At 45.4% G+C, this 22,818-nt stretch overlaps 2 protein-coding genes across 2 annotated transcripts in view; one reads left to right on the top strand and one right to left on the bottom strand.

Moving 5' to 3' along the window:
- The first annotated feature begins 262 nt into the window (after positions 1-262).
- LOC128432656 (synaptogyrin-3-like) lies at positions 263-4,512 on the top strand. Its single transcript, XM_053417724.1, has 4 exons — positions 263-367; positions 1,890-2,124; positions 2,915-3,060; positions 4,285-4,512. Exons 1-4 carry the CDS (start codon positions 263-265, stop codon positions 4,510-4,512), a joined length of 714 nt encoding a protein of 237 aa, XP_053273699.1.
- A 1,211-nt stretch (positions 4,513-5,723) lies between these two features.
- LOC128432476 (voltage-dependent T-type calcium channel subunit alpha-1H) overlaps positions 5,724-22,818 on the bottom strand; it is a 45,067-nt gene continuing 27,972 nt past the window's right edge. The window contains exons 17-34 of the mRNA XM_053417710.1: positions 22,591-22,691; positions 22,173-22,296; positions 20,349-20,417; positions 19,976-20,160; positions 19,757-19,883; positions 17,734-17,859; positions 17,430-17,519; positions 16,717-16,909; positions 14,945-15,096; positions 14,698-14,807; positions 14,470-14,603; positions 14,299-14,369; positions 12,255-12,333; positions 11,761-11,882; positions 11,086-11,403; positions 10,847-10,997; positions 9,710-10,263; positions 5,724-8,557 (exon numbers count right to left, since the gene is read on the bottom strand). Of these exons, the coding sequence (XP_053273685.1) occupies positions 7,877-8,557; positions 9,710-10,263; positions 10,847-10,997; positions 11,086-11,403; positions 11,761-11,882; positions 12,255-12,333; positions 14,299-14,369; positions 14,470-14,603; positions 14,698-14,807; positions 14,945-15,096; positions 16,717-16,909; positions 17,430-17,519; positions 17,734-17,859; positions 19,757-19,883; positions 19,976-20,160; positions 20,349-20,417; positions 22,173-22,296; positions 22,591-22,691 (3,387 nt within the window). The 3' untranslated portion in view covers positions 5,724-7,876. The remainder of the gene's footprint in view (positions 8,558-9,709; positions 10,264-10,846; positions 10,998-11,085; positions 11,404-11,760; positions 11,883-12,254; positions 12,334-14,298; positions 14,370-14,469; positions 14,604-14,697; positions 14,808-14,944; positions 15,097-16,716; positions 16,910-17,429; positions 17,520-17,733; positions 17,860-19,756; positions 19,884-19,975; positions 20,161-20,348; positions 20,418-22,172; positions 22,297-22,590; positions 22,692-22,818) is intronic.

Consider the following 22,818-nt stretch of genomic DNA (forward strand, 5'->3'; position numbering starts at 1 on the left):
TACAATTCTAATCATGGGGGATTTAAGGTTATACAGCCTACTTAAATATACAAACACACATTTATCGTTTTGGAGGGGAATGATCTCCAGCACCGTGTTTCCATGAGAACCGACCGTCCACGCGCAGCAGCCTGCGCTCGGCTCCCGGTGACGCGCTGTGACTTCACTCGGAGCTGGAGGAGGAGGACGCCGCCGCTCCTCCGCTCGCTCACCGACTCCTCTCCTTCTCTCTGCGGGCGTCAGGCTGCACACACCCGGCGGGATGGAGCCAGCGGGCGCGTACGGAGCCGGGAGGGCCGGGAGCGTCTCCTTCGACCCGGTCGCGTTCTTCACCCATCCCCGGACCATCCTCAGACTGATGTCGTGGGTAAGCCTCCTCTGCACGGTGACTGTCGGTGGATGGGCCTGCACCCCCACGTCTGTCTGTCTCCCATTCACAGTCTGCATGTAGCCTGCGGCTCCGGCACCGCTCATGACATGAATGGAACCCAGTTTTCATAAAGGGATCTGTTGTGGTGCTAATGTCTCGTGATGAACAGACCTGATCCCAGTGCTGCAGCTGCAGGTTGGAGCTGCAGCAGCACAGGGTGATTACCATATGTTTATCCGGGCCTCTTTGTGTCTGCGCTCAGCTTCAGCTTCAGCTTCAGAGGTGACACATCCCAGTGTCTGCATGTGAGTCACCACACAGACCTGTAATGTGCACCGAGGACATAACACAACAACCTGCTTCTAAGGAGTCAAAGCAGGTTAACAGCCCCCCGGAGCTGGGTCTTATAATTCAACGCAGCTCGTAGTTAGTCAGAAGCAATTTTCCATTCACGATAGAGACAAAGCATCTGCAGTAATTTGGAATGATTAAGCTTTTCAGATATGAAAAACCTGGAGCAGGTCAGTATACAAAACAATGGAGACCTGAAGGATGTACCAGAACATTTCATTATTGATTTATTAAGTGTAAGGTCTAAACCATTTATGCCAATTAAAATGAAACCAGTTAATTGTTGGGTCTATAAAAGAAGAGAAATTAATTATTGTCTTACAATGAATTCTAGTAGCTTCCATTCTTCCTCTTTCTTGGCTTTACTGGTGTAACTTTGCACCAGCAGCCAAAAAGTTCCTCCATGGCTAAACTGGGGGTCAAGAAGTCAACATGGAAGCTTTCATATTTCAGCCGACGTGATGCAAACACTTAAGGAGAGTTCTATTTTGAGACCCGACAAAAAATGTTTACCCTTTTGGAGGTAAAGGGAATTTCGGTTGTGTTTTCACCGAATAAAATATATCAAAAAATATATTAACATGAGAAAAAGCTCAACGGCAAAGAGTCTTTTCAGGAGGATCCTCTATAATTACTTGGGATACTAAAAAACAAGGCTTTTAATACAATGAATCATCCTCAGTTACCTGGAGATACTTTGTGTGGAGACACGCGGCTCGTTTGGTTTAATCACCGGTGGAAGTCTCAAAGTCCCTGAACTGCAACCGGCTCATTACCATTAAGAGTGAGTGGGAAGATGTTTTGTAATTTGGGTGAAGTGACCCTTTATTTGGTTAAATGGAGTTTCTTGATCCCCGCTTCACCAAACTGGACGACTGTTTATAGCGACTGCACGGCTGAATATGTATCAGTCGTGGTAATGGGTGAGAACATGTTGGTTTTTATGGTTTGTGTTTTGTCATCTTTGGTGAACTAAACCTTTATATTAAAGAGAAACATCTATTTGAATCGTCCCTCTGCCTCTCATCCCCTCACACCACTCACACAGTGTTTGTATTGTGGGGCCTGTATGAGGAATGAGAGCTCATTCATACATCAGTGTGAGTTCATTCTCTCTCTCTCGCCCCCGTGAGATAATGACCCGGCCCACGTGTCTCTCTCCCGGCAGGTTTTCTCCGTGGTGGTGTTCAGCTGCATCGTGAACGAGGGCTACATCAACATCGGCAGCGAGCGGCTGCTCTGCGTCTTCAACAACAACGCCGACGCCTGCAACTATGGCATCACTGTGGGCGTGGCCTGTTTCCTGGGCAGTATCTGTTTCCTGATCCTGGACGTTTACTTTCCCTCCATCAGCAACATCCGGGACAGAAGACGCGCCGTCCTGCTGGACCTCGTCTTCTCCGGTATGGATAAACACAAACGTCGTGGACGGATTGTCAAAGGTTGAGAAATAAATAGGCGCAAAAATTTTAAACCCAAAAATATATATATAAAAAAAAGGAAAGGAATACAACTTAAGTAGTGAAAGTATGGAAGACAAAACTTGGACGAGGTTATTAACAGAATAAGATAAAGCTCTAAAAAGGAAACAGCTAGCATGGCTATGTCCTACGGTATAAAAATATACATCAAATCAAAGTATAAAAGTGACACTTTATGGTTACACGTGGTTTTATGTTCTGTAGTTTCTGCTGATCATCAACATCATGATGGTTAGTTAGCTCCTCCAAAGAGTCATCGATTTTATAAAGTCTTTATGTTCTCTTTGCAATCGGCCTCGTCAACGTCCATGAGACTAAATACCACAACATGTGTACAAACTTTCACTGATAACTTAGTTGATCCCTATATTTTTCCTCTAGCGCCACCATGAGGTTAAAATGTGTGGTTTTCCGTAAAGCCTGTCAGAAGTACTGCCATCAGATTTGGCATAGTCATTCCCAATAGCCTCAGGATGACTTGTAGACCATTAACTTTTCATGTAGCGCTATCATCAGGTCAAACTTTCATTAGTTTACGACCCAACAACACAGAGCTGCTTATATGACGCCTATTAGTTGTGTTGTTGCTGCTGTTTAGATGATTTTAACATCTTAATTGAATTAGCGGTGGTATCGATTCACATGAGCCTTTTACAACCTAAAGCCCTAAAAGCCCCTCTGTCCTCCCCCCCTCTGTCCTCCCCCCCTCCAGGCCTCGCCAGCTTCCTGTGGTTCGTTGGCTTCTGTTTTCTGGCCAATCAGTGGCAGGCGACCTCTCCAGAAGAGCTGCCATTGGCCCAGGGCTCCGATGCCGCCAGAGCCACCATCACTTTCTGCTTCTTCTCCATCCTCTCCTGGGTCTGTATGCTTATATCTGTGTGTACAACTACATCTGTGTGTGTACGTTCATGTGAATGTGTCTTCATCATCCCCATAAGTGTGTGTGTGACCAGCGGTGTGTGTTGTACTTTCAGGGTTATCTGTGTCTGCTGGCTATAAACACATGTAAGAGCATTTCCTTCACGGAGGACGAGCAGTGGCTGCTGCCTAAGACCCTTCCCTCCCTCACTTTATTCTAACATAAAATATATTTCTCCATTAATCCTGTGGAAAAATACTCCAATTTTCTTCACAGAACGAGTCAAACGAACAAAATCAATGTTCTTTTGACTTTGGATGCTTTTTGGGGAAGTCCAGTCAATTTAAGGAGTTCAACTCTGCCTGTGAAAACAGATGTTTAATGTCCTCTGGCTTTCTAAAGTCTGAGAACATTGGGTTGAGTGGGTTCACACTTTATAGAGTCTATGCTTGGAGACTATACTGTGTTTTCATAAAAAAATGATGTGTTACAAAAAGGGAATGGAGCTTGTAAGATGAGGAGTTTAACAGGCAAGGAGGGTTCATGCAAAATTTATATATGGGAAATTGGGGATCCATCATTGTTGAGTTTGACACAATAGCTACTCAAGGGTCGCAAAAAAGTTTCTTCAATCCTTCTTTCCTGTTTGTGCAACTGCACTAAAACTGCACGTGAGCTTCTCCACTGCAGGAACAGAAGAAACACAAGAAAACAGAACATTCTGTTCTCCATCCACATTGGAGATGAGTTTCTGGAACTCAATATCTGCAGGGCTCAGGGGGAAGGCGTATTAACCTTTGATTAACAAGTAAATACATATAATAGGCGCATAACAATGTCAAGCGACTTTATTTTTTGTGTACTGCGACCCCGGCGTTCCTTCCAGATAACACTATTAAGATACTCACTCAACAAATCAGTAGTTTTCTCTCGGGCTCGGTCGGGTTCGGACACAAAATGGCGTCCGAGCCGCACTTTAGTTTGTGATTCGTCTTCATCAGCGAGTCCTAGCATGTTTATCTGCCAAACCAAGATGGTGAACCCAGTAAATTCAAAACCTAATGTTTAGACACACATCATTTATGTATTTTTTTCAAGTGGTGCAACACTTATCTTACATTTGGTAATGTAAATGTAAATAAATCAGTGTGTGACTAACAGCCTCTGCTAACACGCGTGTGTATTTGTGTGTGTGTGTGTGTGTGTTTTTGTGTTACTAACAGACCGTGCTGACGCTGAGCGCACTGCGACGCTTCCTGACCGGCAGCAAAACAAACTTGTTCACATGGCAACATCTGGAGGCCGCCCCGGGCAACGCTCGCGCTACACCGTATCCCATCGCCAACGGTGCCACCATAGTGACCACCAACCCCTATCAGGCCCCGCCCTTCACCGAGACCCTGGACCCGCAGAAACTCACACAGCAGAGACCGATGGCCCCCGCCTTCTAGAGACAGACACATGGACAGAGAGAGAGAGAGGAGGTGTGAGATGATCGACGCCTCACGGACAACTTCCTGCCTCGCTGTTTTGTAGCTTTCCATTCTCTCCTGGGACTGGTGGGACTGGGATTGGTGGGATTTTGGGGGTCATGTCATGTACGGTCTAGTTTCACCATGTCAACTGCTGGCTGAGCTTAGTTAGTTGTGACTTCTCTGTGTCATGAATACCGTCTAATGTTCCTGCAGACACACACACAAACACACACACACACACACACACACACACACACACAGAGCCGCACTGAAACCACAGCTGTACTCACTCACACCTGGAAACTGACACACCTGGACACACATGTTTATACACCTGGAAGGACACACACACACACAGACACACACACACCTTGACTGCATGTTCAAATGGTGAAGTGCAGATTAACATAGATGTAGATCAGTGATGACGTTGCCAAATTAAAGGACACAAGGTCTTATCTATGGTGTATTGACAGTTCTGTTTGCCCTCAGCCTCTCTCTCCAATCACCAGCTGCCCTGCAGACACGTGGCCTCCCATTGGCTGAAATTGACACAGTCGGGCGCCTTGACCAATAGATTGTGAGCAAACAAGTGAGGGGGGAGGGGTGGGGGATAGAACTTGCTGGAATTGGTACATTTCCTTGGCAGGGAAATAAAGGCAGGTCGGCTTAATGCATTCTGAACGCTATAGTGTTCCAGTGTGAAATATTCATGTGATTAAATATTTTATTGTGATATGCTGAAGTGGAATAATGAAGTTTGGAAAATAAAACCTATCCAGCACCACAAGCACTAACGGAGCTGCGAGTCTGCCTTTGTCCCCCGTCGCATTGTCTTTAAATAAATTCTGTCTTTTTTGCATCGTGCAACGTGAGAAACTGTTTTTAACATAATTACGTATCTGGACGTAGATCCGAGGACGTGTGAGCCGCGTGAATCCACATCTGCTGGAGGACTATAATTAGAGAGGGCACTCGAGTTATGAGGAATTGATTAGCAGCAGCAGGCGACAGCTGTGTGTGAGCTTTATTTTTAGATTAAAGCGCTCACGTTGAAGGTCCACAGCCGCTCCCACCGCGTGCGGGTTTGAATCTCTTTCTCCGGGGCGAGAGGACGGAGTCAGAAGCAAGGTCACAGAGTCGAGTGAAAGTCAGAAAGGAAGTGGTTTTATTCCAGCACTGTCCAATCATGTTGCTGCAGGTGAGCTCACTGTACATCCTTTCCCTGCTTCCAACAATCTGCAGGAACATTATATATATATATATTTATATTTATAATATTATAAACATTTGCATCATCCAGAGTCATCACGAGCTTCTTCGTCATTCTGTAACACTAACGTCACCCGTCCTCGCAATCCAGCACCTGCAGATAAAATGACATTCAGGACTGTAGGAAGTTTCCTTTGAAGCTCTCGTCACATCGCCGCCGTGTTAATAAAATATAGTGTCAGGCTTTTTTCTACAAAGAGTTTACACACTGTTACATCACCGGAATAAGCCCTTCAGTGCATCTGCTTCATTCGCCATTTCACCTTGCAACCCCCTTTAATACAGCTTTATCTCCACGAACATCCGCCAACCCCCCACGTCAGCTCTGGCTTCTGACAGCAGGGGGCGACCTTACGTCTGCAGGCCTGTGATCGCGTGCTTCACACTCACCTGCGTCTGATCTACCTCTACCCTGAGAATACTAAGACAGAGAAAAGCAAAGTGGAAAGAGGGGAAGTGAGAAAACTAACATTCGAAGAGGTGGGAATTGGGAGGAAGCGAGGTAGAGACTAATAAAGCCTAGGTCACACAACAGGGATTCAGCTTAGAGGCTAGAACAGCAAATCATTTTTGGGAGGTTTCAAGCGTGGAGGAAAAAATCTGAGAAAAATAAAGGAGATATTGAGGTTTGCTTAGACTTTAATCTGAGAATGATCGAGCTGCAGCCACTGGCAGTTTACTGCAGGTCAAGAGGTAAAAGAAGTTATAATAGACGTCCTATTTAACAGCTAAAAACTCCACTGCTGTACAATTTGTTTTTCAGTTTTTTGAAGAGATATATATCTTATAAAAGGATTTGTAGAAGTGTGCAATTACAAATTAAGCAATTTCATATAAAAAGCTTTAATGTTTGTAAGTTTAATCATTTTAAAAATCCTTTTTCTTTTGTGAACTCAAACCTTCATTTCTGCACCACGCAGCAAGAAAGAGACTTTAACACTTAGTGAACTGTTCTGTAAAATGTTATGCAGCATAATTGATGCTGATTGTAGATGCAGCACAAGTGATGATCCGACGGTAGCCGTTTGAATTTTAATAATTCAACTGAATTCAACATTAATTTTAATAATGAATAAAATGTGAGATTACTTTTCAAGCATATTGAACTTTGATCATGAGAAATCGCCTTGGGTTGGAAGACAATGCTTTTTTTAGAGAGTCCAACGATTAATCTGCAGATTAAAGGAAGGGTTGGTGAGTTGTTTCAAAGTAACATTTTTAACTTATTCGTTGAATTATTCTTATCGTAGTAAGAGCCACTATTAAATAGAATCGTCAGAGAAATAAAAGAAACAAAAAAAGATGGTGTCTGTGGCTTTCGGTGGACTGGAATAAACGCGACCATTTGTTTCATCGGAGCAGAATCAACCTGTACTCGCCCTTTCGCTGTGAGTGAATCACGGAAATGTCGACTTCCAGCCGTTACCAGGCCGTGAGCGTCGATGTGTTTTTGAGACGAAGCTTTGAGGGGCCCGATGGGAGAAGGTGGGGATGTATCGGTTGCATATTTTCAAAGTGTAGCCTGCCTCCCTTAGCTTTTCCAGGATTACCAACCCAAGCTTTAATCGATACTCCAAATAATCATTGGTTGAAGTCCCTATCTTTTCTGTCTCCATGTCTATAAGCAGTAACCTTATTGTGATCTGGTCCTGTACTCTGACCTAGGCTTGAGATGCGAGGCTCGGGATGAGAGTGGGGTAAGAAGGCAAGCAAGGGTTAAGTTAGTGTTTGGGTAAATATCGCAGGAGAGAGAGAATACTGTGTCTGAACTAAAGCTAGGACTATGAGGGAGGAAACGGAATCGTCTCCTTGTGTGCAGCACAACGGGATGCAAGTCTTTGAACACACTCATACATCATCACAGTCTGAATGAGTTCATCTCAAACACCCTGTGAATATCCTGTGATTGGACGGGACGAGGCGAAGGGCGTGGCCTGAAACAGGAAACCGGTAATCCTTCCCGTTTTGGATTGCGACTCCCGCCCCTCTCGTGCGCTCCAGCTCCAGCAGCACACTTGTCTCCTCCATTTTTAAGAGAATAACCAAATCCATCAACCGGTCGCTGAGTTCAGTCGTCCACGGAGCTCCCCTCTGCTTGATTGGGCGAGAGGCTCGTGGCATCAAAGGACAGAGTTCGCCTCCTCAGATCGACATTGCTGTCCATCAGCTGGGTTGCCTTGATGACCGGCTCCTCCCCTGGCGGCGGGCTCATCCTCTGCTTCCTCTTCCTGCCCAACACCGGGGACACTGATTGGCTCCTGTGCTCTGCGGGGCTCGGGTCGAGGTGTCTGGTTTTGTGTGAAGAGCTGGGAGGGAGTTGTGTGTGTGAGTCAGTGTGACCAGAACTGTTAATGCGGCTGACCTCCTCGTCAGCGTCGTCCACCTGTGGCCCCGTGCCGGAGCCGGGGCCGAAGCTGGGCCCTCTGGAGCCACAGAGCGGAGCTGATGGGGTGGACTCGCCGCCGGAACCCATCAGACTGGAAAAGCTCTGTGGTCTTTTCTCCACACCTGTGTCTGGCTGTGAACCGCCGTCGGCCTGCTCAGGTGCATGTTCTCGTCCATTGGTTTCACCGTGGCTCCGGCTGGGGCTGCGGCTCGAGATGACCCTCTGGGGGTGAGCGTACTTCAGCGTGTGCACACTGGACGATCGCTGGCGTTGTGGCGTGGAAGAGACGGTGGGCACAGTAAGGTGAGGCTCGGCCAGATTGTCTGCTGAGCCGTGATCCAGAGAATCTCCGCGCACGGCCTCCTGCAGAAACAACACATGCACAACAACACTGAGTACGATGTGATAACTCAGCACAACTGAAGAATAGAACCTGTGAATGAATTAAATTAAGACAACAAACAATAAAAGTGTCAATCAACCTGGATCAAAAATATAAAATAAAGGACAGCAGTTTTTTAAATAAGTTTTTTTAATTGAACATCATCACATCCTGTGCATTAGAACAATCTTGTGATGATTCATGATGTGGTGAAAAGAATTTGTGGTCTTGCAGTCCAACGCACCCACACTACAAAGCATGGAGCAGAATCAATAATACTTGTATATTCTTAATTAAGCTTCAGTTAAAGACTTTTTCCAGGTCCCGTTCACCCTCTGGCCTCTCTTCTAATCAGCTGTGGGGTGTTTGCAGTTATCCAATCAGATTTGTTCCCATGATCTCAATCAGCCAATCACGATAAATCTTTCATTTCCCCTCCTTTGTTTAAGATTCTGCAAACGTGGCCATTTCTCCTCCAATTCCAGGCATCATCAATTTCCATTACCGAACCATTGCCTTGGTTTGTTTAATCCATCACGGTGAACACTTAATTCTTAATTTAACTTAACTGGCTTCATTTTTAACAGAAAAGAGGTGAAAAGTTTGCACCTCATCACCATTCAAAAAACAATACGACTTTGTGTTACATCCCTCACAGGTTTATGTGTGTAATCACTAAAATATTTTGATGTGTGTTGTTATTTTTCTTTTGAATTTACGTAAATCATTTAATAATTTAAAGGTTCTTTTTGGATCTGACACATTTGCTGTTATAGTATTATATTTGTTCTTCTGGGGGCAGATTGGTCTGGTGGTAATGAGTTGGGACTAAAATTAAGAAATAATATATTTAAATAATGTAAGAAAATACATATTTATAGTATATAGGAGAGAAGACGTGAGAAGAGAAGAGAAGAGAAGGGAAGAGAAGAGAAGAGAAGAGGTGAGAAGAGAGGGGTTAGAAGAGAGGGGTTAGAAGAGAAGAGAAGATAAGGGAAGAGAAGAGAAGAGAAGAGAAGAGAAGAGAAGAGGAGAGAAGAGGTGAGAAGAGAGGGGTTAGAAGAGAAGAGAAGAGAAGAGAAGAGAAGAGAAGATGAAGATAAAGATGAAGAGAAGAGGTGAGGAACACCCACCTGTCTTCTTAGCTGTCTGCTGGAGGTGTGGAAAGAAGCTGGTCTCCTCTGGATTGAACTGTCGGGGACGTAGGAGGGACTGAGCATGTTTCGGTCCAAACTGTCTTCAGGACTGAGCCAATGAGAGGGATGTCTGCTGGCACTGTGGGTGGGACTCAGTCTGAGGGACGAGTGTCTGTCTATACTGTGACTGGACATGAGTCTGGGCCGGTCTGCGTTATGGTCCTGGCTCAGCCTGTATCCGTCCATACTGTGAGCAGAGCTGAGCCTGTGTCTGTCTATCCGATGTGCCGGGCTGAACCTGTATCCGTCTATACTGTGAGCTGAGTTCAGTCTGTTCATCCTGTGAGCGGGACTGAGCCTGTGTCCCTCCGTGCTGTCGGCCGGACTGAGTCTGTGCGGGGAGTGTCTCTCGGAGCTCTGGGCCGTGCTGAGGCAGATCATCGGCCTCGAGCTGCGGCCGGTTCCCAGCGTGGCGTGGCTGATGGCGGGCAGAGCTCCTGGAACCTGCAGCATGGAGCCGCCGTTACTGGAGGTCAGAGACGACATGGAGCCTGCAGAAGATAAGGTTCACAGTAGATAATCGCATGGATGACAGGATCAGAATAAGGTAGAGCCATAATCAGCTTCACTGACTGTGTATGCAAACAAGGAATGGAATGTTTTCGTGGCTCTAAGTGTATTTACACAAACACAAAGATATAAAGTAAAACGGTTGTGAATAAGTCCTTTTTGGGGGGTTTGTCCATCTCACTCTAAATGTCCTTGCTATTCCTTATTTTGTAATATACTTCAATCTAACTCTAAAACACAAATACACTTAAAACTCCCTATTACTCTGTTTCGATGAGTGGATTCTAGCCAAGCTGCTCTAAAGCTACTCTGGGATAGAACCACCAGCGCTTAAAAATAAGTCCACCAATTTACTTTATGTTCAATTTGTCAACATTATGAAAACCGCATCTTATTCCATCAGGTTCTGTAACAGCAGAGTCACTCACTTGTGCCACATCACACCCCAGCTGCCTTTTGAAGCTATTTGTGGAAGCAATAATCTTTACAGCAATCAGTTAGTGGTTATGGCACAGTAAAAAAAAACGCTGCCTTAATTGAATGGGCTATAAATAGCGTAAGTACCTGTGTAGCTGTAGCCGGAGTAAACCTCGTGGCCAACGGGAGGATGGGGGGAACATCTGAGTGGCTGCACGTAGCTGTCGCTGGGGAGAGACATCATGCGTCCCATGCTCAGCAGGTTGCCTTGGGAACACTCCTCATCCTCGACCTGCACCTGCCACATGAGATCATCATTGTCAGTGTCCCCCCCCCATCAAATGTCCCCAGTGTCCCCAGAAATATGAACACACGCTGAACGTCACCTGAGCAGGTGCGTCCACGTTCGGCCCCGGGGCTCCGCTCAGAGACACCGCGCTGAGCCGTCGGTTGGCCTCCTCCCTCTCCTCCCTCTCCTTCCTCTCCTCCTGCTCCTTCTTCTCCTCCCGCTCCTTCTTCTCCTCCATCTCCTCCAGCTGCGCCTCCTTGTTGCTCTCCTCCAGGTGCTTCATCAGAACGGCCACGACCACGTTGACCAGCACGAACTGGGCCGTGAGGACGAAGGTGACGAAGTAAATGGGGGAGATCAGGGGCAGGTAGGTGAGGCAGTGGCGGTCCTGCGGGCGGCACTCGCGCAGAGTGTCCTGGAGGACGGTGATAAGAGGAGAGGACAAACGTTATGCATGAAGCAATAAAGGAAGCAGATAACAGATAAAAGGGATTAAGGTGATATTCAGGTCTTTCAACGTGGCAGGCTGTATTTTCTCTCCTCTCCAACAGGGGGGGATGTTGATCTGAGCGTGAAAGGACCTTGAGCCTGTCAAAGAAGAATAATACGCCCTCCTAACCCTCTAATATCAGCAGCTCTTAGTCTGTCGTAAAAGCATTGATCTGCTCTCCGCTTAATGCAACACCTGTCTCATAACTGATACTCTGCATATGTCTGTGCATATGCCTGAAATGCTCCAGAGAGAGAGAGAGAGAGAGAGAGAGGAAATAACCTTCATAATCCCATTCCAGTTGTCCCCGGTGGACACCCTGAAGAGCGTGAGGAAAGCCATGCCAAAGTTGTCGAAGGTGGCGTGGCGACTCAGGCCCTCGCATGGGTTCTCCTCGGAACACTCTGAAAGAGGGCGAGGAGAGGGAGAGAGCGTGAGAGGCGCTGAGCTCGAAGGAGGAAGGACGAGGGGAGAGAAGAAAGTGTGTGTGTAGATTAAAGCACTGATGAGAAACATTGATTCTACATCGACATAATTAATGTATGCAACACAACAAAATGTATTCATGTTACGTAATCCACGTGTATCTCACCAATGTCAGCTGAGGCACGCACGCACACGCACACGCACACGCACACGCACACGCACACGCACACACACACAGACATCTGCACATCAGCACTGATTTATATGCATGCACACACTCGCGCACACACACACACCAACACACACACACACACGCACATGCATGCACATACACGCGCACACACACTAACCCAGTTTTCCAAAGAGCTCAACTCCCAGAGCTGCATAGATGAAGAACAGCAACATGAAGAGCAGACCCAGATTCCCCACCTAGACGGACATATTACACGCACACACAGATATATACAGTGTATGATCCACAGAGAAAAAGACATGTACAGTATACAGAGAGAGAGAGAGAGAGAGAGAGAGAGAGAGAGAGAGAGAGAGCGACGCAATCATGCAAACAGATAGAAGAGAAGCCATAGACAAAGACTGCAAAGCCTTACTGGATTGATGTTTACTACTTCTTAGAAACTAACAGGAGCCGTCGTGATACCTGGAGTTGAATCATATCTCAGATTTCAGTTTCAGAAACACAAGGCACACTTTTCCCAGCCTGGATTTCCAGTCCTCATGAACGACAAACATGTTTGTGTAGTCAAAAAATGGCAGCGAGCAGATTCACATGGAAGTGACTCGCCTTCCCCTCGTAGAGAAGTCTAGTGAGAGGATGCAGACATGAAGCGCAGGGGACGCCGCTGCAGAGGGTTCAATCCCCTCGTGTCGCTCGAGGTCCCTACTGGTTTTTAGGAGCAGCTGTGTTTTACTGTGAAGCTCCGTGGGATTCTGGACTAACCCATTCAAGTTGGAGAGGAGATCCCAAATGGTTCCACCTCAGAACTGCACCTCAAACAGATTATAAATGTGTATTTGCCCTGTATTCCCCCCCCCCCCCCCCCCCTCTTGGCCACGTGCACCACACTCCCTGCACTTCCTGATGCCTCGTGCACTGCACCACATCCGACGTCATCCTTAACTGTTCTCAATTCAATTCCATGTTATTTGCCTTTATTCGCACTTTTCATATTAAGGTCAAGAACTTATAAAATGATAGAGAAACCCTAATAGTTTCTTAAACGAGTTAGCACTTTGGTCTCTGCTATTCATCAATCACTGCTCGTTTAATATTCAACAAGTGCAGTGTTACCAGATGCACGATAATCACTTTGCCCTCTGTACGATCAAGAATGATCAAATTCTCTTGATCTACGATAATTTCATAATTTAGTGACAGTATTCTGAGCTATAATTATCAATAATGAAAAATAAGGATCCTTCGCCTGTCTTTATGAATGCTTTTGTTTACGTTCGGATTTACACTGCCCTAGCTTTGCAGGTATTTCGTCATAAACCAAAGAGTTGAAAATGTTAAATACTTAAACTGATGATACTTTTAGATAAAACCTTAATGGACTAAAGAAGTTTTCACAAACTCGCCTTGTGAGGACATGAATTGTTCTGGCAGTAATTGAGATATTCTAGTGTTGACCGAAGAGGTTCAGCAACCAGTCGACATTCCCATCCAGGGAGTAGAGCTAACTAAGGTTTTCCAGGACAGTGCACTTCAGTCCTTGCTCATGAATTTCTGGTTGAGACCAACAATAGCACTGCATCAAAAACAAAGCATCATCAATGAGACAGGAGCCGCTGCAGAGAACTCCAGCAGGGAGAGGAAGAATCACTCATGCTGCTGCCGCCATCCAGAAATCCTCTCTGCTTGTAGCATTCCGCTAATTTTAGTCTCCAGCTCACAAGCAGCGAAAAGCAGCGGAGAGAAATACTGCAGCCGTTACAACTTGACAGCATTTTACAAGCCGGCCTCAGAGGACAATAAATTGCCGTGTGGTGTCTCCGTGTGCGATAAGACTTCAACTGGACTTTCATATTTCATCTTCTCACGGACGCCGAGTATGAAAACAACCCGGAGCAGCCAAGAAGCTATGTGCCATAAAGTTACAGTTTAACTGGTGATAAATGGAGGAATTAGCATTTAGTCTGAAGCTAAACACTCGGATGACTTAGTGCTTGTTGAGTGGTTATTTGGGGTCTCCGGGGTTAACACCAGCGGGCTGGGAAATCAGTGATGTCAGTAAATCATGGGGGAGGCGGGGGGGGTGCCAGGCCTCATAAATTGCTTAATAAAACAAGCTGTCTGCATTTCATCAGATCTGGAAACCAGGCGGGGACTTGAACAAACCTCTTGTGTGTGGTAGCATCAGTGAGGCCTCTTACCTGAGGCAGGGCTTGCATCACAGTGTCCAGCAGGGACCTCATCCCTGTCGCCATCTTCAGGAGCTTCAGCACTGAAACATTACAACGTGTCACTGACATACCATCCCGTTTGTTTGTGGGTGTGTGTGTAGCATTTTTTGTTTTAGTTTGTGTCACTGTGTGTGTGTGTACCTCGTGTTATCCTCAGGACTCTCATGATGCGTATGATGGTCGGGTTAATGGGCAAGGAAGCACTCAGGTCGATTTCCTCCAACGCGATTCCCATGAGGGACAACAACACAATGGCAAGGTCCAGCTGGTTCCATCTTCACACACACACACACACAAAGACACACAATGTCAGCTGGCAGATGCTGTATGTCTCGAAGCGTCTTTGTGTTCATGCGATGGCGTGATTACCTCTCTTTGAAAAAGCGCCGCAGGCCGAAGGCGACGAGTTTGAGGATCGTCTCGATGACAAAAACCACCGTGAAGACATAATTGCAGTACTTCAGAATTTCCTCGAAGTACTGCAGGAAGCGCACACACACACAGATACACACACACACACACACACACACACACTTCAAACACTGTAGCTGTACTGTCCCACCGCCTTCATTACTATGGTTCTAGGACAGGTGGGAGAAGGTGTTGCCATGGTTACCTTAGGCTGGTTGTAGTGTTCCATGCTCATGGTGATGAGGTTGGTGAAGATGATGATGGTGATGAAGAGGTCCAGGTAGTGGCTGGTGCACACGGTGTGGATGGATCGACGCAGCGGGGAGTAGTCGGAGTAATACGGTTTCTCCTGGGCCCCTGTGACGCACACACACACACACACACACACACACACATTTGGTCATTAAAACACTTCTGAAATAAAAATATGATATGGGCTATGAAGTCATTGATGAAGTGGTTGCCAAGTGGCGCACTGCTGTGAGTGCGAGTGAGTATGCATGTGTGGTTGTGTGTGTGTGTGTGAGAGTGAGTGTGCATGTGTGGTTGTGTGTGTGTGTGTGTGTGTGTACAGACTAAAACTGCCACCTCAGGAATTCAATCCTATCCATCACCCATGCACACACTGCATGGCACCTCAAGGTGTCTTTGGGCAGAAACCCTCGCTGTCTGCTGCCAGACAGTAAACTGACAAAGGGAAAAGCAATACTAGAGATTACACTGCAGAGAGAGAGAGAGAGAGAGAGAGAGAGAGAGAGAGAGAGAGAGAGAGAGAGAGAGAGAGAGAGAGAGAGAGAGAGTGCGCAGTGGCAATAAGTGAGAGTTATATAGGTTAAAACTTTACACGTTTATCATTATGGCCAAAAGTACACAAACGTCCTTGTCTTGTATAAATTGAGTCATGGGGCTTTTTTTTTATGGTTAGGACCCTTAGTTTAAGTTAAGGGGAAATCTTAACGCTACAGGGAGCAATGTTATAGAACAATAAATTGCTTCCAGCTTTGCAGTATCATATTTCCTGAGTCAGGTCAATAAAAGGATGTTTTATTTCCAGAGCTGGACTCCACAGGGTCTTGACCTCTGCCACATCCGACACCTTGGGGACAAACTGCAAACCACATCACGTTCTCCAGTGTCCTCTGGCTGCAGTTCCTCTGATCTGTTCTTCAGCTGCCACATTTCTAGTATTTTATTTTATAGTTGCTTGACTGACATTCTTTCCTATATGATGTAAATTAAACTGAGCAGAAACACTATGTCTCTTCCTCAGAAGAAGGGATAGAAACAAACAACTTTGTCTGGATGAATGTAACGACAAAGTCAATAACTACAGAAGGCCTCATAATACACGATGTGACGTTAATGTCGGTTTTCAATAAAATACAGGAACATTTACTGCAGAGACACGGACGACTCCAGCGAATTAGACCCGATGTGAAATGGAAGGGGCCACAAATAAAAGCGAGATGACCTCGTCATTGTCAGAGTCATCATTGATGCTCCTGCAGATGTTGTGTAGCCAATATCAATTCAGCCCTGAGAATAATGACCCCGAAGCTGAAAGGAAAAGTACAGACTGTATGTCTGCACTTTTCTCCCACTATCCAGAGATGATGCAAAAAATATCCTGGATCCAGACGCTGCCATCCTGCACAGATGATGTCATTTAGAGCCAGAGTTTGCACAGCAGCTCAGTTCCAGCTGTCAAATAGCATCAAATAAGTAATGGAATAAAAAAATGTGTGAAAAGAACGACTTTGACTTTTGATAATTTGGCCCATGTCCCATCCACTAACATGGAGAAGACGCTTTAGGGGAGCTGTCAATTCCAAATTCATGTGAAACACCTCCACAGAAGAGTTGAGGCTGTTACTGAAGCAGATTCACGCCCCCCGTTTTTGTGATGATCTGGTGTCCACATACTTTAGGCCAAATTCTGGTTTCCCATTCACCAACCCCCCCCATCCCCTTCCTCACTTCTCCTCCTCTTCTCCAGGCGCTTCTGTCGCTTCTCCTCCCTCACCCGCGCCTCCTCCTCCTCCTGCTGCTGGCGACACTTGTGGAAGTTTTCCACCACCACGCCCACAAACATGTTGAGCACAAAGAAGCTGACGATGAGGAGGAACGAGATGAAGAACAGCAGCATCCACGGGTCGTTGTTTCTTATTGGCTGCAGCAGAAGATAAGACAGAGAGAGAGAGAGAGAGAGAGAGAGAGAGAGAGAGAGAGAGGGGAAAGAAGAGCGGTGTGGAGGTAGCGTAGGGACAAAAAGGAGAAAGGGGGAGAACCAGAGAGTGAGGAACAAGGGGTGAGGTGGGGGGGAGAAGAAGAGGAGAGAGCATAAACAAGAAGACAATGTAAGTAATGAGTCAGCAGTGAAACTGCCAGCACTGTCAAGTCACATCTATTTATCCATCTGCCTTCTCTCTCTCCGTGCACCTCCTCTCGCTCCTGAAATATTCCCCCTCTCCCGAAATATTTCCCCTTTTCTGCTTGAAGAACGAAACACAAGATTAAATGGAGCCTGAGTCTGACACACAACACAGAGAAACACAAAATACACGGGATTAACAGTTTTATGCCTCCTCATTATTCACTTCCTCTCTTGCTCTGTGTGTGTGTGTGTGTGTGTGTGTGTGTGTGTGTGTGTGTGTGTGTGTGTGTGTGTGTGTGTGTGTGCGCGCTCTCACCTGCTGATCCACTCCGACAGAATCCAGGCCGTCATACATGATGCTGACCCAGCCGTCTTTACACGACAGGACAAACAGTGACATCAGCGCCTGGAAGAGCGAGACACATGTAAACCAGCGTCATGCCATCAATCAGTTTGTACGAGCGGCTGTCAGTGATGGATGAGTGTGTGTCTTTCTAATGGGGACAAAAAGCAAGTCCCCATAACGTTAGTCATTAAATTTAAGGGTGTAAACATATTTCTGTGTGTGTGTGTGTGTGTGTGTGTGTGTGTGTGTGTGTGTGTGTGTGTGTGTCTGAGACCTGTCCCAGGTTGTCAAAGTTGTATTTCCGGCGGATCCAGCGGTATCCTGTGCTCAGACACTGAGTTTTATTGGTGATGTTTGTGATGTCGAGTCCATCGCAGTAGAAGAACTTCCCCTTGAACAGCTGCAACCAGACAGATGTGTGCACAGATAACAACAGATAAGAATTGTGTACTTGTGCACAGCAAAGTGCTGAGCGAGCGCCGCCCTGCAGGAACTCCTAATTCATTTATCCATTCAGCTCATGAGGCCCGTGGCCAAAAATAAGAAGAAATCCACATAAAGGAAAACAAATCATTGATCAGACATTTGCTCGTGGACCGAAACGCTAATGGCTCCAATGCTCTATATAAGAAACCTGGCGAGGCCCGGTTCAGGGTTACTTGAGGTTCTGATAAAAAAACATTTGCAGAATCTGATCAACAGCACCTCTCTGTATCAGATTCCATATCACAGCACAGCAGATGGGAACAACAACATTAGCAAACATTTGGCTCGTGCAGCAGCTTCTTGGAGCTTCATATCCTTTCCATTCAAAGTCCCTGAGCCTCCACATTCTGCCTCCTCTGCAGCACGGCCACAAGTGGGCAGTATAGAGTGGGGTATCTTCCAAGTCACCAAACACACTGTATGTTACAGCAGAGATATCCAAACACCATCTGGTCCAGTTTGCCTCACAGCCATCACAAGCACTGTAACACTCCAGTGTTCTCAGGGAATCCACTCAAACTGTGTTTTTTTTTAACAAATATGCTGGTGTGTTAATATTAGCTTCGGGATTCATCAAGCTCCATTTACTGTGCCAGCATTAAGTCGCAGTATTCGCAGCAAGATTTTCAGGAAGAGGGACAAACAGCACTTGTGGAGGAAAATTCTGCTTGAATATTTAGAGTTGATGAATAAATTTGCTTTAATTTACGCCCCGTGGAGAGAAGAGCGAACCGGGTTGTTCTTTGAAAGCAGTTTCTGAGAGTGGTGACTTCTCCACCGTGAGGTAAAACACAGCGAGACGACCAGATGGATTCAATCAGCTGCACATTCAGGTCTGTCATCCCAGCACAATGCTCTCTAATGCTAACTCCCAGGGGCCTGTCATATGCCCTCTTTATAATATTACATTACTAACTGTATAATGTTAATTTCACACACATATAACAGGATTACCCGTGAATATACTTTTATATTTTACACAGTGGTTGCCAAGGTCTTTGTACGACTGAGTATTAGGGCCACTTAAGGGGGGGGAAATGTGAGGAATAAAATAATATAATAAAATGAATTAAATCATGATTTATACTCATTATATTATAACTTCTTAAAAATGTCACTGAAGGCCCATTAAAATAAAGAAATAGGATTTTTGAGATATGAGCAGTTTATTCAAAAAAATAATTTCTCTCTGTTCTCTCTTGTAGATTGTTTACTTTAAAGGATATTTTTCAAATATTTCACAAGGAAAATAACAGGAAATTACAATAACATAGTTACAAAATAAACTATATTTTTTCTTTCTTATATTTCGTATTATGTATAGGAAATTGGAGCCATTGTTTTTACCATTATCTTAATGATTTTTATGATTAATTGTGTTTTATTTATTGGAAAAATAATGAATCAGTTTTTTTATATTAAAATCGACGAAAAACTTTATAAAACAAATAAATAATAACTTTTTTAATGAATGATTTTAATAATAGGGAATCCAGGTGAGAAACTGATTTAAAAAAACACAAACTCTCTCAGCACAATCCCCCTGTAGCTGAATCATTGTTTTTATAATTACTTTCAGGGACTCGGTGCATAATCAGCCGCTCATTTGCAATTTCTCCCAATTTTTTTTCTCTTCACTTTTTATTACCTAAAGCATTTTCCAAGCTCTGCCTGATTTATTTCTAAACCGTGGTGATCAGTGTCGTCCCGCAGCGGAACTCACAACAAGCTTTGGATGTTTAGTGACATTTAACATTGGGTCAATAAGTTTAAACCTGAAATGCACGAGCGTATAGAGATTAAATGTTTACCTGGACTCCTAATATTCCAAAGACGATGAAAAAAGCACAGCAGATGAGGACGATGTTACCGATGGGTCTGAGGGACGTGATGAGAGTCTCCACCACCAGCTTGAGACCTGGAGCTCGACTTATCACCCTGACAAACACACAAAACACACAATCAGAGTCACACGTAAATGATATGACCGGACACACGAGGGAATACACACGGGAGTCAATCTGTCATACCTGAGTGGTCGCAGGGTGCGGAGCAGACGGAGCACACGCAGGATGCCTAAGATCCGGTTCCCCCCCGACGATGCGATGGAGACCAGGACGTCCACCATGGACACAGACACCAGCACCCCGTCCAGAATGTTCCAGCTGCTCTGGAGATACACGCCGTTTCCAAAGTACAGGCCCAAAGCTACCACCTGGTCAAACGCACACAGGCAGACACACATCCATCCCACAATAATTACTGATAGAATTAAAACAATAGAAGACTGAGGGCTAATTTAATCTCCTTGAAGGGAGAAAATTGCCCTTTTAAAAAGTGAAGATGAGAAAAACGACTTGTGAGTGAAGGGCCTGCTCGTAGAACGTGCACTGTTATGGTTACCTTGATCAGCATTTCGCCAACGAAGATCACAGTGAAGATGTGATTGGACACACTGAGGAACACCCGCTCCTGTCACACACACAGACACACACACACAGACACACACAGACACACACAGACACATGAGAGTGTGCACAGAGAAGCATATTCGTCAGTTTGAGGCTTTCTTGTTCCAGTAGCTTCCCTTAGCTTTGATTCTGCTCTTGCAGCTCATTACACTGTGTTACACAATGAGCTGGAGAAACATCCCTTATGACTAAAATACTGCACGTGTTGCTATCATGATTCTGCTCTTACATCAGAGAGAAGTGTGTGAGAAATTGTGTTGTGCTGTGTGTGATACACTGCTGCCACATCCAGGAGGTGCAGCCTTTCTTCCCTGTTTTAAAGAACTGCTTGAGATTTAAAGTTGAGTTACGGGTTAAAATTTGATTGAGCTTAAGGTGACACAGGTTTATTCGTAATGAAGTTTACTAGTTGTTAACTAGTAGCCTACACATATCTAGTCATATACCAGAAAATTGCATATACAGATGGACAACATGACAGCTCCCCCCAGGTTGCTGGCTGCAGTATAGGTAGTAAACCCAGCCTGCTCCATGTTAGCAGATGGGACCTGGGTCAAAACACACGTTTACAGTTTTGATGCTTGCTTGATCACACTCGAGTTTGTTCAGCTTTGACAGCTGAGACTGCTCAGCTGGTCGAACATGCGGCACCACACCATGATCACTAGTGTGCAGACTCCAAATGACATCATCAGTGCTCGATGACAGCGTTCCTATCCAGGATATTTTGGCTTCATCATAGTGGGAAGATACATCTTTATGGTTTGGAACTCGGCTGCAGAGATTTGCTTCCTTTCGGCCTCTAGAGAATTATTCTCAGTGTCCAATTCATTCTGGCAGCTGCTGGTGTTAATGTGCACTTTAACAGTGATGAGGACATCTCACTCTTTCTCGTGTCTGGTCTATTTTTGCTGGAGCGATCCATATCCCTGCAGTAAATGGAGCCTATATTGTCAAGCATTGACATTAATATCATACTGCACATTACAATATCATCTGGGGTTCTCATCCCTGTCGAGGAGGTTATGTTTTCAGTCCTGTTAGTTGGTTAGTTTATCAGCAGGATTATACAAAAAGGACAAAAAATTACCATCAGCAGCACAAGATGGGATATTCTTATTTTTATTTTTATACGATGGGAGGAAGTGGAGACATGTTGTCCATCTTTATACAGAGACAATATTCACCTATCCATCTCGCTGTGTTTGTCTCCGATTCCTCGACCTACCTTTTCCATTCCCTCCATCCACTCAGCTTTCTATCTCATCCCTTTAGCTCATCCCTTCCCACATCCTTTCATCCTCCTCTTCCCTCCGTCCCTCATCCCTTCTTATTCAGTCCAGTGCGTACGTCTCTAAAATCTAGGTACTGTCTGGGTGGGGGGGGGGCCTTAATCAGCTCAGCTGGAATTAGGACCGAGACACAATCCCCACACTGAGTCTCGTTGCACCTGCACTTCCACGCTCCCTCTCAGACACATCCTCACCTCTGCCCCTTCCCTCAACAACCGTTAAATCACATATCGCTGTGGCGTCGTGAGTAGCACTCTCAAATACAAATGCATCAAAACAACATAGAAAGATAGAAATTATGGAAAATCATTTTGACCAGAAGAGATAATAAATGCAGTTCCAGAGCAAAATTACAACCATTAAGTACAGGTTAAGGCTGGGGTCAGGCATGTTGTTACAGAGGAAATGCATGATGCTAATTAGTACAACATGTGAGTCCATGTGTTTGAGTGTGTGTCTTCTACCATGCTGTGCGGCTGGATGTCTGGTCTCTCCAGTGCAATGGTGATGCAATTAAGGAAGATGAAGAGGAGGACGACGTGATCGAACATCTTGTGACCTATGACCTTCTGACACCAGACCCTGAACCTGAGGAAGAGACACAAACAGGGGGAGGGGGCGTCAGGGTTGGTAATTATAACACATCCCTGACATCTCTCATTATAATGTGTCTGTTTACACTCGGTCAGGTTTAATTGAAAAAAAGTGAAAATTGTACGTCTGAGCCTTTTGCTGCAACCTTCACACCTCAACTGTGAATTATCACACACGCTGGGATATAAGCCACCTAGGCCAATCAGGAGAGTGACGGGGGCTCTTTGTGTGTGTGTGTGTGTGTGTTTGTTTGTGTGTGTGTGTGGGTGTGTTTGTGGGTGTGTGTACCGGTTTTGTGGAGAAAACACATAGAGGGACCACTCTACATGCTCTAGACACCACTGAGGCTGATATGGCTCCAGGATCTTCTTCACCTTCTTACATAAACTCTGGAAGGAACACACACACACCACACACACACACACACACACACACACACACACACACACACACACACACACACGTGTGATGTTAGGTTTGCCACGTTGTGAGATCATTGTTTAAATTATTATTATG

Source organism: Pleuronectes platessa, chromosome 3 (genome assembly GCF_947347685.1).
Source record: "Pleuronectes platessa chromosome 3, fPlePla1.1, whole genome shotgun sequence".
NCBI classification, from domain to species: domain Eukaryota; kingdom Metazoa; phylum Chordata; class Actinopteri; order Pleuronectiformes; family Pleuronectidae; genus Pleuronectes; species Pleuronectes platessa.

Bases quoted from the DNA above. Each gene is read 5' to 3' on its own strand.
- LOC128432656 (XM_053417724.1), top strand. From the start codon at position 263: ATGGAGCCAGCGGGCGCGTACGGAGCCGGGAGGGCCGGGAGCGTCTCC. The intron at 368-1,889 runs GTAAGCCTCCTC...CTCTCCCGGCAG, and splicing joins TCCTCAGACTGATGTCGTGG to GTTTTCTCCGTGGTGGTGTT. The intron at 3,061-4,284 runs GTCTGTATGCTT...TGTTACTAACAG, and splicing joins TCTTCTCCATCCTCTCCTGG to ACCGTGCTGACGCTGAGCGC.